The sequence below is a fragment of the Chiloscyllium plagiosum genome, chromosome 38, assembly GCF_004010195.1.
Source record: "Chiloscyllium plagiosum isolate BGI_BamShark_2017 chromosome 38, ASM401019v2, whole genome shotgun sequence".
NCBI lineage: Eukaryota > Metazoa > Chordata > Chondrichthyes > Orectolobiformes > Hemiscylliidae > Chiloscyllium > Chiloscyllium plagiosum.
Window position 1 is genome coordinate 24,319,145 of NC_057747.1, and position 16,686 is coordinate 24,335,830.

Here is a 16,686-nt window from a genome sequence, read left to right on the forward strand (position 1 = left end):
AAGTCCTGCATGACTAACAAAATCCCAATTGAGAAAACATCAATCACATCTCGCTAATAGCAAATTCACTGCAACATCTGCTGACACATTGTAGTTAACTTGTAAGAATGGAAGAAAAAAGCCTTGTATTTCCTTAGTGTCTTTTACAATGCTCAACAGTACTTCCTAGCTGACAAAGTATTCACTTTTGTAACATAGGAAAACAACAGCCAATCTGCACACAGCAAGCTACCCAAAATAGCAATATAATGATGACTGAATGATCTATGTTATTGGTGATGTGGAGGTGCCAGTGTTGGATGAGGGTGGACAAAGTTAAAAATCACACAACACCAGGTTATAGTCCAAAAGGTTTATCTGGAAGCACTAGCTTTCGGAGCACTGCTCTTTCATCAGGTAGCTGTGGAGCAGAATCATAAGGCACAGAATTTAGAGCAAAAGATCACAGTGTCATGCAACTGAAATGACATATTGACCAAACCTACATTGTTGTTAAGCCTTTCATCTTTTAGAATGGGTTGCAGGTTTCGGTTCATTAATATTAATGGACTGTAACCTGGTGTTGTGCGATTTTTAATTATGTTATTGACGTTGACTGAAGACATTCGGGAGATCTCTTGCTTGCTCTTGAATACTTCATTACAAACTATTGTTGAGGGAGAGTGGGAAATCTAGATCCAAAGAGCATTCAAACGTTTCCTGGCAGCACAATGGTTAGCACTGCTGCCTCATAATGCCGGGGGCGTGGGTTCAGTTCCAGCCTTGGGTGACTGCCTGTGTGGAGTTTGCATCTTCTCCCTGTGTCTGCGTGGGTCTCCTCTCGGTGCTCTGCTTTCCTCCCACAGTCCAAAGATGTGCAGGTAAGGTAGGTCAGCCATGGGTAGATGCAGGCATATGGGGATAGGGTAGGTCTGGGTGTGATGGTATTTGGAGGGTCAGTGTAGACAGGGATGAACGGCCTCCTTCCCCACTATAGGAATTCTAAGAAGAGATGGAAGGATATGAGAATCGAGCAAGAATGTGAGATGGGATTTGACAGATCATGTGGGTAAGACTTGATGAACCAAATGGCCTTTTTGTCTCCATAACATTCCTGTTTAAAAGCAATCCAAAGTCATGCCAGTAATAGTGAGTTGTAACCAAGAACGATACACTGAGTCTGAGATTGGGGCACTCTGGTTTTAGGTTAAAAATCACACAACACCAGGCTATAGTCCAACAGGTTTAATTGGAAGCACACTAGCTTTCGGAGCGACGCTCCTTCATCAGGTGATTGTGGAGGGCTCGATCGTAACACAGAATTTATCGTAACACATAATGTCGCATTTCAATGTCGCAAATTCTGGTGCGCTGATTTCCTGAACCCCCACTCACCCTCAAATACAAACCAGGCTTTAACTTTCAGTACAAGATTCCAAATTAAATTTTCAAACTGCAGAAAGAAACCTGGAGTATGGCTGCAGTAGGAATCAGCTTAATGACTGAAGAATGAAATCAAAGGTCCTCAAGTCAAGCCAATCCTTAATTGCCTTTCATTTTAGCACTTTATCATTGATTCTGCTGAGTAGCATTTCAAAGTGCTGTTCCTGTCCAGTGTGTCCATATAAAATCCCTCTCTGTTCAATGTAGTCACTCAAAATTAGATTAGATTACTTTTTTTTAGATTAGATTACATTACAGCCTGGAAACAGGCCCTTCGGCCCAACAAGTCCACACCGACCCGCTGAAGCGCAACCCACCCATGCCCCTACATTTACCCCTTACCTAACACTACGGGCAATTTAGCATGGCCAATTCACCGACCTGCACATCTTTGGACTGTGGGAGGAAACCGGAGCACCCGGAGGAAACCCACGCAGACACGGGGAGAACGTGCAAACTCCACACAGTCAGTCGCCTGAGGCTCTATCTTCAACAGACTCAAAGACTGAGCTTCCACAGCCCTCTGTGGCAGAGAATTACAAAGGTTCACAATCCTGAGTAAAAGAGAGGAATGTGACATGACAACATCTTGTATCAGGACAGTGACAGAATACTTTCCACTGAATAACTGTCACACCTTGGGTCTTTTACAGCTTTTTAAAGATCACTGGAGAAAAGGAGGACAATGTTGTGTTTTGTATTCAATCAGAGTTTATTTTTTCAAACCATTGGGAAGTGAACAGTGATCAAAGTGAAATAATTAATTAAAACAAGATTATGAATACATAATCACTGTCAATTGCTGGAAAACTTACCTGGTTCGTTAAAGGAATGAAATCTGCCATCCTTATCTGGTCTGGCCTACATGTGACTCCAGACCCACAGCAATGTGGGTGAATCTTACCTGCCCTCTGGGCAATTAGGGATAGGCAATATGGAATATAATGTGGAAAAATGTGAGCTTATCCACTTTGATAGGAGGAAAAGATATGCAGAATATTTCTTAAATGGTGAGTGGTTGGAAATTGTAGATGTACAAAGGGACCGAAGTGTCCTGAAAGCTAACATTGTGGGTGCAGCAAGTTGTTAGGAAGCCTCATGAAATGATAGCCTTTATTGCAAGAGGATTTGAGTAGAGAAATAGTAAAATCTTGCTTCAGTTGTGTAGGAGCTTGGTTAGACTGCACCTGGAGTACTGCACAGCTTTGGTCTCCCTATCTCAGGAAAGATATTATTGCTATAGAGACAGTACAACAAAGGTTCACCAGATTTCTCCCTGGGATATTGGGAATGTCCTATAAAGGGGAATAGGGCAAACTGGGCTTGTACTATTGAGAGTTTCAAAGAATAAGAGATAGTCTCTTTGGGAAACTTACAAAATACAGAAAGGGATAGACAGGGTAGATGCAGGTTCGATATTTCCCCATGAATTGGGAGTCTAGAATCTGGGAGCATAACTTAGATCTGAGATGAGGAGAATTTTCTTTTACTCGGGATTGTGAACCTTTGTAATTCTCTGCCACAGAGGGCTGTGGAAGCTCAGTCTTTGAGTCTGTTGAAGATAGAGACTAAGATTATCAATGACATACAGGGTTATGGGGATGGGGTGGATAAAAGGCACTGAAGTGTTCGATCAGCAGTAATTGTGTTGAAGGGTGAGGCAGGCCCCTAAAGCTGAACAGCTGTCTCATTAAGGGACAGTAAGGGCTGGCTTAGCCAACGATACCCACAAGCTGTGAATGAGAAAGAAAAGGGGGATATCAGCCTGACGAATGTATCACTCACTGTTCACTTCCCAATGGTTTGAAAAAAACAAACTCTGATTGAATACAAAACACAACATTGTCCTCCTTTTCTCCACAAATACTTGCAAGTTTAGAATCACGCAACCTCAGTCCAGTTGGGTGTCATTGGCCAATCAAGACTGCACTAGCTCTTTCAAAAAGCAATTCAACTGGTCACCACAGCCTTGCAATAGTTTTCCTTATCAGGTATTTCGCTAATTCCCTTCTGAAAGTTATTATTGAATCTGTTTCCAATGCCTTTTCAGATAGTGAATTGTGGATCATAACAACTCACTTACTGCTCTCTCATGCAGGAAAATATCCACCTTGCATCATTAGTATCTGTAGAATCTCACTTTCAGAAATCTGAAAGCCAATTACTCTCAGTCACCAACACCAATTTCTGATCTCAAGTTTCCTTATAAACTGAATTTGAATTTAAAAAGGATCACTGCAGTACACATGGTCTTAAGCAAAGGTGATAGAATCGATGAAAATCCTTCCTTCATGTTGCACGGAAAGATTAAGTCCCTCAGGTCATTAGAGCTAAGCCTCATCATCTGAAAATCCATTAAACATCAACTAAATAGAATCGTCTGCCAATGACAAATGTGGTGCAGATACTTTTACAGCTCCCTCAAAACAACAAGTTAAACATACTTTACATTCATGACTGCTAGGTTTTAGTTAGGGATGAATAAATTAAATATATGGCATTGAGAAACATTATTGCCTATAATTCTTGTGTGATACAAGATTTCAAGGGGGAATGAAGGTGACTATGTCGCAGTGATGTAAAAACACAATGGCCATTCTATGCACAGCAAGATAGCACAAAAATGGTACTCTTCTTTCACTTGGTCACAGGGTATGGGCATTCCTGTCTAGACCAGCATGTTTGCCCATCCCTAGATGCCCAGGAAGCAGTTAAGAGTCAAACACATTGCTGTGGGCCTGGAATCAAATGTAGGCTAGACTGGATAAGGGTGGCCCATTGCCTTCCTGAAAGGACATTCATAAACTGGACCATTGACGCTGGTTTCATGGTCATAATTAGCTTTTTATTGATGTCAAATGTTATGACTGCACTATGATGGGATTTGAACCTATATGCCCAGAACATTAACCCGAAGTTTGACATTTGTAGCTCAGAGTCAATACCACAATGCCTTGCATCCCCTGGGGAAAAGAAAACCTCTCAGGAATACTGGAGAATCAAGGGTCTAGTAAAGATGAGGAGCTATTCATAAAAAAGTGGAACTGGATAATCAATGGAACTGAAATTTGGTAAGGCCCATTGTGACAATACTACGTCTTTAACAGGTGTATTTGCTCCAGAGTTTTTTTTATGAAGAAAGGTTGTGACAGAGGTGACTAGTGGTCTGCTCTAAAGTCAATAAAATAAATCACTTCTGAGGCCTTGAGACTTTTTAAAAATTGGAACAACAGAAGCAGCCTTAATGGGTGGAGTCAGGCTGCCACAGTATCAAGATTTATACTTTACATTTTTCAGTAGCAGTTGCTGGGTCTTGAAACTGGGTTTGGAAACTGCAGTACATCTCTCCCTGCTACTCTCTTCCACACACACACACTTCTCTTTATGTTTTTCCTCCTGGACCAGAGAATTACGTGAGGGCATTGGCCAATGGGATCTAGATGGCCACAATCTACATCACTGTCGTGGATGTGGGCACTAAATGCGTGATTTCTATGTTTGTTGATGACACAAAACTAAATGGAAATGTGTTTTGAGGAGAAGGATGCAAAGAGGTTCCGCTAGGATGTGTGTGCATGCATGTGTGAGCACATGTGCATGCATGCCTGCATTTGTGTGTGTGTGTTTTAGTGGAGCCCACTGGACCTTTCTGATGTGGAGTTTGATATCAAAATGATCATCGTGACTCCCTAAAATTCAGCTACCATAAACTTCAAATAAAAGGACATGAAAAGATATTTGAGTTTCGGAGTACAGGGCTTGATGGGAGCTTTTCAAAGGGGAGTGTGATGCCTCTGAGTTGATTAGATCAATGAAAATTTCCCTACAGTAACCCCCTGATGAAAAATAATGCTTTCTGAGTCGATTTCTCCACACTGCGTGAGCAATTACAGTGCTGTATTTGGAACAATGCTGAGTGCACGGATGGTTGAGAGGAGCAAAAATCAAACAATTTCAAAATTACTGAAGTTCAGAAACTGGGGAAAGGAATGTATCAATTGCTTTTCCCGATTGAGGGCCCTTTTCAATCAACATTTGAAGGAAGTGGAGTGTACATGAAGTCTGCTTCCAGATGGCCAAAGAGTAAGACTAAGAAATTGGAGGAACATCTGTAATAACATCCTAGGACTGTACGGAGGCTCTGCTGGATTAACTTGATCTTCCTGGACAACTGGCCTATACTTCACTGTGGCCAACATGAGACAGCAGTGCTCAGTGGAGCATCACTAGATCCCGATCCCAGTAAACGACTAAGTGATCCCTGACACCTGTCTGCTCAACGGTGCAAAGAACTCTCATTCAATGTAAAAATAAGCACAACTTGGGTCCAATGGATCACCAGGCCAAATAGTTTCCTAAACAGTGAGAGATTGGGAAGCATTGATGACTAAAAGGGACCTGAGTATCAGAGAGTCATAGAGACGTACAACATGGAAACAGAACCTTTGGTCCAACCAATCCCAAACTAAACAAGTCCCACCTGCCTGGTTTTTGGTCCATATCCCTCCAAACATTTATTATTTATTTACCTAAATGTCTTCCAAATGTTGTAATTGTAACTGTATCCACCACCTTGTCTGGAAGTTCTATCCTGACACGAACTATCCTCTGTGTAAAAAAATTACACTGTATATCTTTTTTAAAATCTTTCTCCTCTCACCTTAAAAATATGTCCTATCATCTTGAGATCCCCCACCCTAAGGAAAAGGCACCTGCCATTCACCTTACCTAGACCCTCATGATTTCATAAACCTCTTCCAGGTCACCCCTCGACTGCCTACTTAAAGTGAAACCAATCCCAGCCTATCCAGCCTATCCTTATAACTTTTGTCTTTGTGCACGAGTCACCAAAAATTAACATAAGCAGGCGCAGCGAGCAGTTCAGAAAGTAAATTGACCACTTGTGTGAAAGATTTCAGTACAGAAGTCAAGATGTCTTGCTGTAATTATGTACAGCCTTGGTGAGACTGCACTTGGGTATTGTGCCCAGTTTTGGTCTCTTTAATGAAGAAAAGATACACTTGCCATCAACAAGTGCAATGATGGTTCACCAATCTGATCTCTGGGATGGTTCAGCTGTTCTATGGGGAGGGATCATTCTAGGATCTTAAAAGAAGTGACCAGTGAGATAGTGGATGCATTGTTTTGTTGTTCCAAACAATCTTGATTTAGGGAAGATCCCATCTGATTGGACAATAGCAAATGTAACTCCTTTATTCAAAAGAGAAGGGAAACAGAAAGGAGGAAACTTCAGATCAGTTGGCTTATCATTTACCAGAGGGAAAAACCTTCTGAAATTCACTGATGACTCAAAGAGGGGTGGCAACATAAGCTGTGAGGAGGATGCAAAAGTACAGAATCAGACTAAGTGAGTGGACAAGGATCTGGCAAGAGTAGTATAATGTGGAAAAATGAGACATTGCCCATTTTAGAAGCCTATGGCTTATGAGAGAATGCTCTAGTGCATGAATTGGAAAATGTTAGTATGCAGCTGCAGCAAGTAATTAGGAAATGCAATTGAGTATTATCACTTATTGCAAGGCAAATTGAATGCAAAAACAGGGAAGTTATGCTTCAGTTAAACAGAATAATGAAGAGACTGTGCACAGATTTGGTTTCCAAGTTGAAGAGGGAGTAGTTGAGAGATGGCTTACCAAACTAATATTTGAAAGGAGAGGACTGTCTTCTGAGGAAAGATTGGACAGACTAAGCTTTTATCATCTGGAGTTTAGAAAACTACATTCTCCAAAACCTACCCCCGCAGAACTTAGCTTCTGACAACATGGTGAAAATAATAGGAATTTATTTCTACACTGTTGCTACACAGGGTGTAAAGGATAAAGAGCAGTCTAACCAGTCTATGCTGGTATTATGTACAGCCTTGGTGAGACTGCACTTGGATATTGTGCCTAGTTTTGGTCTCTTTAATGAAGGAAAGATATACTTGCCATCAACAAGTGCAATGATGGTTCAGTCCAGGGTATAGCAAGAGAGAGAGAGAGAGAGAGAGAGAGAGAGAGAGACAGAGAGAGGCAGATAGAGAGGGGGCCGAGAGAGAGAGAGAGAATGTTTATGCACGACTCAAGACTCATCCCATCCTTTCTCACTTAAACCTCTGATCATTACTCTCTATTCATATCCCTGCAGTGTGGATAAAGGCCATTTGGCCCATCAAGTCTGCACCAATCCTTAAAGATCAGCCCACCTACAGCCAGCACCCCTTCCCCCCCCCGCCTTACCCCAGTAACCCTGCATTTACCATGGCTTAATTCACCTGGACATCTTTGGTCTGTGGGAGGAAACCAGAGCACCCTGAGGAAACCCACGCTGACACGGGGGAGAACGTGCAAGCTCCACACAGCCAGTCGCCTGAGGATGGAATCGAACCCCTTATTGCTGGAATTGTGAGGTAGCAATACTGACCACAGAGCTACCTATTCCCCATTTCTCGCATGTGCTTGTCCAGTTTCACCTTAAATGCATCTAGACTATTAATTTCATCAACTCCCCACAATCTCACCATTTTTATGGTTGTCACTACTCTAGATTAAACTGAAGAGATGGTGTTGGGATGCAGAGTCACCATGATCCCAAAGGATAATGGAGAAGGTTCAAGGGCCAGCTTCTGTCCCTACTGGAGTGAGCAACATTTTTTAATGAAATGGAGTAGCATTCCACAGAGATATAAAAGAAGTACTTTGAATATTCTTCAGTCTAGGTGAATGAGCTGGGTGAAAGCTAAATGGCTGTGCCTGGCTCTTGAGTAGGTGAATGTCAAGCCTTAACACATTGCATAAGCTCAGCTCTCTGCTCACCAGCATTTTAATTCAGATTCCTAATTACAAACACCACAGGTGTGCAGCATACACACAATGCAGACTGCATGAACAGCTGGTACCTATTCATCTCTGCCAAACAGAGCTTGGGCAGCAGAATCTGAATAACAAAAATATACAACAGCTAAGGGTGAAACATGACAAAGATTGGGTTTCAGAGAGGGATGAGAATTTGGTAAACCGTCCTCATCCTGCTGCTCCAAGGGAGGGACCCACCTGTGATGAAGTAGCTGAGCTCTGCGTTCAGGCCATCGTCACTGTCGCTACAGTTGAGATGGACCACCCTGTGATCCCTGGGCACGTCCTCGGAGAGAGAGATATCATATACAGCTGGGTGAAATGTAGGAACCTCGTCATTTATGTCCAGCACTGAAACAAACAACAGTTGAAAGGAGGAAGGTGGTGTTAAGAACTAAACAGGAAAGGCAATGGAATATTGGTACTCTCACTAGACTATTAATCTAGAGACCTAGGTATCGCTCTAGCGACCGGGATTCAAATCCCATCAAGGCATGAAATCAGCAGGTTTGGTGCTGGTTAGAATCACAGAAACCTACAGTGTGGAAACAGGCCCTTTGGCCCATCAAGTTAACACTGACCCTCTGAAGAGCATCCCACCCAGACACACCCCCCACAACACTGCATTTCCCAAGGCTAATTCACACAGCCTGCACATCCCCGGATACTGTGGGCAATCTCCCATGGCCAATCCATCCTAACCTGCACATCTTTGGATTGTGAGAGGAAAGAAGAGCACCCAGAGGAAACCCACTCAGATACAGGGAGAATGTGCAAACTCCAAGGGTGGAATCAAACCCAGGTCCCTGGTACTGGGAGGTAGCAGTGCTAACCACTGAGCCACTGTTAGGTGGACTGTCCAGACTACATTGCTCTGCACTGTCCAGGGATGTGCAGGCTAGGTGGATTTGCTGTGAGATTTATGGGGATAGGAGGGGGGGACTGTTGGTGTAGACTCAATGGGCAACATTGCACTGTAGGGCATTCTATGGTTCTAACAAAAATCTTGAATTAAGAATCCAATGTTGACCATGAAACTGTTGGGAGGAGAAACCCACTTGGTTCACTTGGGAAGGAAGCTGCCAACCTTTCCAGGCACAGCCTGTGTGTGTCACAGCAATGTGGCTGAATCTGAACTGTCCCTTTGAACAATCCAAGCCAGCAGGACCCACATCCTGGGAATGAAGTTTTAAGGAAATGGGCTTCAATGAAGCCAGAAGAATGGATCTCTCCAACCTTGCTCAGAGACAAGTTGCACTCATCAGGACAAAGGCAAGAATACAAATCCTCAGCCAAGGAGCTGTTGTGGTGTCGTGGTAATGTCTCTGCCTCTGAGCCAGGAAGCCCAGGTTCAAGTCCGATCAACTCCAGTGGTGTGTCATAACATGTCTGAACAATTTGATTAAAATGACAATAAATGCACATGTTGAGGGGCTGTTGTGGTGTAACGGTAGTGCCCATACTCCTGAGCCAGGAGGTCTAGGTTCAAGCCCCACCTGTTCCAGAGATGTATCTGAATAGATCTATTAAAATTATCTACACAGCTTGAGCTGATCAGAATCAACGGCCTCCTGAGGTAGAAATTATTATGCTTGAAGTTTGGCATTCTTGCATTTGTCCTGATGAGTGCAGAACAAATGACCTTCGATTCAGATGAGTCCCCATCATTGAGCTCCAACCTCCTCCTCCTCCAATACAATAAGAGTAGAGGGCAGCTTGGTGGCTCAGTGTTTAGCACTGTGGTCTCGCAGTGCTTGAGACCTAGGTTCAATTCCAGCCTCGGGTGACTGTCTGTCTGGAGTTTGCATGTTCTCCCTGTGTCCGTGTGGGTTTCCTCTGGCTACAATAGCAGCAGTGGACAAGTAATGGTTCACTTCTTCAAATACCTTCCTCTACTTTCTGCCCCATACTCTCGGGGGATAACACTTCTGTGAGTGAGTGGGAAGGGGTGTAGCCATAGCAAAAACTCAAGCTCGGCTCCGAAGCAGATTCATACTGGACTCGGAATGTTAACTCTGTTTTTCTCCCTCCACAGATGGGTCAGGCCTGCTGAGTTTCTCCAGCAATTTCTGTGCTAGGTGCGGATAAACCAATTTAATTCATTAATGCACACAGTCCTTCCTGAAATTTGGAGGTTTAATAAATGCTTGTAAAATACTGTTCTCCTGCCAGTGCTATTGATCCAGGACCTTTCAAAATTGTTACTGCTTACCCCTGATGGTCAGGGTGCTGGTGGAGCTCCTCGGTACCATCCCTGCATCTCTGGCTATCAACCTCAGGTAATACTCCGCTATCTGCTCTCGGTCCAGCGTCGTGGTCGACGTGATTAATCCTGTGCTGGAGTTGAGCACAAAGTCCAACCTGGGCATGCCCACTTGCATAGAGTACGTGACCATCCCATTGGAGCTCTCGTCCGGATCCAGCACTGATACCTGGTGTTGGAGAAAGGGAAGCAGAACTGTACCTGGGAACAGTCTGAAAGGGAGCAAGACAAACCAGGAGGGGGCAGAAGGGGGCAGAGAGGGGAAAGGAGGGGAGAGAAGAGGGAGGGGACCAGAGGGGACAAGAGGAGGAAGGAGGGAAAGAGGGGGAAGGGAGTTGAAGGGAGGTGGAGGGATGGGGGAAGGAGGGAATGGGAATGTGAGAGAAGATGGGGAAGGGGCAATACTCTTTGTGAGCACAGGAAGGAGGAGGCCAGTCAAGGTGGTCCCCACAGGAGGGGAGGGGCAAAACACCATTGGCCAGAGAGTGAGAGACGGGAGAGAAAGCTGGAGGAGGTCTCAGGAACAGGAGTTGGTGATTCAATGAAGGGAGTTGAAGACAAACACAAGGAATAATAGGCCATTCATCCCCTCGATTACATCATGGCTGGTCTCTATAGTTTATCTCTTTCTTGTATTGGTTCTGGAACTATCAAGTTCTTTGGCCAGTAATAATCTATCAAGCGCAGTTTCAAAAACGTTCAATTGAACCCCAGAACCTACAGCCTTTTGTGGAAGAACATTCTGGATTTCGGAAAGAACAGGTACTGATTTGAGGAGTGCTCAAAGTTCAGGACATTAAATTGCTGCCACAGGACAGAGGATTTCCCAGCACAAATCCTGCAGTTCTCTCCTGGGTTTACATTGCCAGAACCTTCCATGGTCTGTACTTGATGAGCTGTCCTCGTCATGAGATCAGGGAATTGTCGCTCGTCTGTGATTGTAAGTTGCAGAACCACTTAACGCCTTTGAAGCACTTTGCTGCTGATGTGGAGTGGTCAGCTCATGATAAGTATTAAATAGGTAAAATAATCTCAAAGGGAACAACAACTTACGCCAAATGAGAGGAAAAAGTGCTGATTAGTCACAGTCAGAGAGTCACACAGACCTTTTGGCCCAACCAGTCTGTGCCGACCATAATCCCAAACTAAACTAGTCCCACCTGCCTGGTTCTGGCCCATATCCCTCCAAACATTTCATATTCATGTACTTATATAAATGCTTTTTAAATGATGTAACTCTATCCACATCCACCACTTCCCCTGGAAGTTCATTCAACATACGAACCACTCTCTGTGTCAAAACGTTGCCCCTCATGTCTTTTTTAAATCTTTCTCCTCTCACCTTAAAAATATACTGCCTGGTTTTGAAAGCCATCACCTCAGGGAAAGGACACCTGCCATTAACCCTATCTTGTGATTTTAAAAACCTGTATAAGGTCATCCCTCAACCTCCTAATCTCCAGTGAATAAAGTCCCAGCCTAATCAGCCTATCCCTATAACTCAAACCTCCCACTCATAGCAACATCCTGGTAAATCTCTTCTGAACCATCTCCAGCTTAACAGTATCCTTTCTACAACAGGATGACCAGAACTGAGCGCAGTAGTCCAGAATAGACCTCACCAACATCCTGTACAACCTCAACATGACATCCCAACTCTGTACTCAAAGACCTGAGTAAAGAAGGTAAGCAAGCTAAACACCCTCTTAACTACCCTGTCTACATGGGATGCAGACTTCAAAGAATTGTCTACCTGAATCCCTCGGTCTTTCTGTTCTAAACAAAGTTGGCAAGTCAACCATGAATCAGCGCTGCTTCTCATGCGTTCCCTTTGAAATTTGGAATTCTTGCATTTGTCCTGATGAATGCAAGATGAAACATTTTGTCAGCAATTTTCCCCTTTCAGAAATATGTATATTTTCTGGTACTGTTCCACTCTTTACCTTCACTAATTTAAAGTTTCCACATACTTAGGGCTGGGGTAAGTGCATTTGGACCTGTGGCAGAGCTGACAACAGACTGAAGAGTTTCCAGTGGTCAGTAGTCCAATCCTCCTCACTTAAAAGATGAAGATAGGAGCAGGAGGAGGCCTTTCAGCCGTTTGAGCCTGCTCCGCCATTCATCATGGTCACGGCCTAGCGTCCAACTCAAGAACCTAATCCTGCTTTCTCCCTATAACCTTTGATCCCATTCTCCTCCAACCACCTCTTGAATACATTGAATGGTTTAGTATCAACTCCTTCCTGTGGTAATGAATTCCACAGGCTCATCACTCTTTGGATGAAGAAATGAGTCCTCATCTCCGTTCTACCCCAAATCCTCAGACTGTTCTGGACACACCTATCATCGGGAATGCCCTCCCTGCATCTACCCTGTCTAGTCCTGCTAGAATTTTATAAGCCTGTATGAGATCTGCCCTCAGTTGTCTGAACTCCAGAGCAAACAATTTTAACTGAACATCGCACATTTGACCTAGGGGTGCTCTGTGTAGTTATACTATAGTCTTATTTTGAACAAGGAAGAAGTTTGCAATGCCGGGAAAGCACTAGGAGAAGGTGAGGCCTGCAGATGCTGGAGATCAGCGTTGAGAGTGTGGTGCTAGAAGAGCACAGTAGGTCAGGCAGCATCCGAGGAGCAGGAGAATCGACGTTTCGGGCATAAGCCCTTCATTGGGAATGAACGACGTTTCGGGCATAAGTGATGAAGGGCTTAAGGCCGAACGTCGATTCTCCTGCTCCTCGGATGGTATCTGACCTGCTATGCTTTTCCAGTACCACACTCTCGACTCTGATCTCCAGCATCTGCAGTCCTCACTTTCTCCTAGACGTTTGTAATGACCTGGAAGCAGTACCTGAAAAATGGATGAAGAAACAGGCAGACCCTCTGGAACCTCAGCAGTGTATGGCAGGTTTTGGAAAACTGGGTCATTATCATTGAGATCCAGCAGGTTTACAGTAACAATGGTGCTACTGGAAGCTTGTAGTGGAGGCCTTCCCCCTGCAACAGAATAAAGGGATAAGGCAACAGAGAACACAAGGACATAGAAACATCAAAACGCAGAAAACTAGGAACAAGACTCAGCCATTCGGCCCTTCCAGCCTGATCCAACAGGCTAACCAACTGAGTACCCTGTTCCCCCTTTCTCCCCATGCCCTTTGATCCCTTTAGCCTTAAGAACTATACCTAACTCCTTCCTGAAAACATTAAATGATTGGCATTCAACCAATTTCTGTGGCAAACAATTCCACAGGCCATACCATTCTCCAGGTGAAGAAATTTCTCCTTATGTCAGTCCTAAATGGCCTACTCTCTATTATTAAACTGTGACCCCTAGTCCTGGATTCCCCAGTCATTGGGAAAATCCTTCCTGTGTTTACGCTGTCTTCGTCTAGACATCAAGAAATAGGAGATGTTGCAGGCCACTGGGCCTATCAAGCCAGTCCCACCACTAAACGAGCCCAGGGCTGACCTTCTCCTTCAATTTCACAATCCTGATTCCTCTGCACATTCCTCAATGTCTAAAACCTTCCTGACCTCAGTCTTGAATACATCCAAGGAAAGAGCATCGACAGCAATCTGGGATACAGAAAATGACTGAATACCTACAGTGGGCAAGCAGACTATTCAGCCCATCAGGTCCACACCAATCCGCTGAAATGCACCCCACCCAGACCCACCCTATCCCTGGAACCCTACATTTCCCATGGCGAATTCACCTGACTTGCACATCTTTGGACTGTGGGAGGAAACTGGAGCGCCCAGAATAAACCCACACAGACACGGGGAGAATGTGCAAACTCCACACAGAGAGTCAGCGATGGGTGGGATGTGGACCCAGGTCCCTGGTGCTGAGAGGTAGCAGTGCTAACCATTGAGCCACTGGGCAACCCCATATCAGTTGCATTGCTGGGTCTGGAGTCACATGTTGGCCTGACAGGGTAACAGCAGCAGATTTCCTTCCCTGGAGGAATTAGTGAACAAGGTGAGTTTTTACAATAATTAACATGCTTGGCACGGTCACAGTTAATGAGACTAGCTTTCAATTCTGTACATGAGGAATTGTGAAATTTGTTTCCTGAACATGCCAAAGTATCTTCTGCAGAATTTTGACTGCGATGAGTGTAGCTGGGGCACAGCAAGAGCAAAGGCACATGTTGCGTGCTTTCCCAATTATGAATCCAACTGCTGTGAAGACTTGCAACAAAGAAGGAAAGACCTTCCAAATTACAACACATCACGTTAGCAAGATAAGAAGCTGCTCCATTAGCAGGGTGCCAATCACTCAGTGTACACAAGAGATAAGCTCCGGAGCATTGCCAATAGAATGACTGACAAGCACAAAGACCAGTGTGAAAATAGATGAGAAGGAACATGATTTCCCTGATGCAGCAAGTTGTCCCTTATAAAGTGCACTGTCGGCACCATTCGGGCATTCACATACAGCAAGGGAAGAGAGGCAAAACCACTTTGATCAGCTATGGGTGTGTAGTAGCAGCAGCACAGCATCATGTTATTTATGAATGGGTCCCATACAGAGTGGTGAGAATTTCTCTTGGCCATTTCCTCAGTGTCAGTGAGTATGTTGGATGAAAATGGACTGTCCTGTGGGGACTTAGAAGAATAGAGTGCTGCTAACAATCAAATAAGGATGACCTGATATCTTTTTTAAACTACATGAATGATGAAGGAATGAATTTATATTTATATTTTGTCTTTTGTGTTGTGAGCATGTCCCAAATGGTTTAACTACAAATTAAGTACTTTAGTGAAGAACTCACTGTTGAAATTAGCAGCTGTGTTACCTTATACAGTCTGTTCTGATATAACACAACAATTCCATTTCCATGCGATCCCTCATTACAAGAAAATTGAGTAATAACTGTGCCATTTAAACCAATGAGACTGGAATCGCATTATAGCCAATTCGTGTTGAAGAAACATATGTTACAGCAGAACCAACTATAGATGAGTCCAACCATTTTCAATGCTTTGATTTATTTCACATTGATATGTCCTTTTTTCAATGCTCCGCCATCTCAAAGTATTTCTCTGCACCATCTCCTGTATCCACATTTTTGCATTTGCGAATGGTCTCTCTCTACCTTCAAACTCACTGCTGTCACGATAGTTATGGTCACCAACACCTGATCCCCTGCCTTGGTGTCTTGAGATTCGTGCTATGTTTTACAAAGAGCACAAGATCAAAGTATATGATTGAGGACTGAAGGTTGGACTCTCATTGGAGGGATCAATTAACCTTCCAAACCTCCTCACCCTCTTGTTTCCGGGTTGCCCCAAACCCCTTCAGGAAGCCCACAGGTTTGTTCCTGGTTAATGTACCACTCTCAATTTATTAAGCAAAATGGGAAGACAATTCCAGGAAAACGCGATATTAGCTTGTGGCATGGTGGCACAGTGGTTAGAACAGCTGCCTCACAGTGCCAGGGACCCAGGCTCGATTCTGCCCTCGGCTGACTGTCTGTACGGAGTTTGCACGTTCCCCCTGTGTCTGTGTGGGTTTCCCCCTACAGTCTGAAGATGTGCAGGGTTAGGTGGATTGGCCATGCTAAATTGCCTGTAATGTGTAGGCTAGATGGATTAACCAAGGGAAATGCAGAGTTATAGGCTAGGGGGACGTTCTTTGGTGGGTCAGTGTGGACTTGGCAGGCCGAATGGCCTGCTTCCATACTGCATAGATTCTGTGATCTCTTGATTGCTTCACAAGATCACCAATAACTCACGATCTGTGACTGACACAACGATTTTCCTCATCATCTCAGCATCCTTGGCATCTGTATTCTCGCGGTCTAACACCACTCCAGATGTGCGGATTTTCCCTGTGGTCCTGTTGATTCGGTAGAATGGATTGGGAGGGTTGATGGTGTACACTACGGAACCATTCTCACCCCGGTCTGGGTCAAAGGCTGACACCTGTGGAAGACAGGCATGTGACACTGTTGTCCAGTTTTATTCAATCAGTAAAGGTGTTTAAACACCGTGGGGGCGAGAGGGTGGAGGGAGAGGAGGCGAGGGGAGGAAGGAGAGAGGGAGGAGGGACACAAGGAAAGACGTAGGGGACAGAAGGGTGGAGAGGTTGAGGGAGGAGAGGGAGAGGGTGGAGGGGGAGGGGGAGGAGGCAGTGGGGAG

The 16,686-nt window shown here is 44.4% G+C and overlaps 1 protein-coding gene across 2 annotated transcripts in view; it reads right to left on the reverse strand.

Moving 5' to 3' along the window:
- The window catches only part of cdh23 (cadherin-related 23), a 799,974-nt gene that overhangs the window by 327,949 nt on the left and 455,339 nt on the right, over positions 1 to 16,686 (reverse strand). For both annotated transcript variants that reach the window (XM_043679154.1, XM_043679152.1), the window contains exons 23-26: positions 16,281 to 16,470; positions 13,391 to 13,536; positions 10,489 to 10,708; positions 8,475 to 8,627 (exon numbers count right to left, since the gene is read on the reverse strand). In XM_043679154.1, coding sequence (XP_043535089.1) covers positions 8,475 to 8,627; positions 10,489 to 10,708; positions 13,391 to 13,536; positions 16,281 to 16,470 — 709 coding nt within the window. The remainder of the gene's footprint in view (positions 1 to 8,474; positions 8,628 to 10,488; positions 10,709 to 13,390; positions 13,537 to 16,280; positions 16,471 to 16,686) is intronic.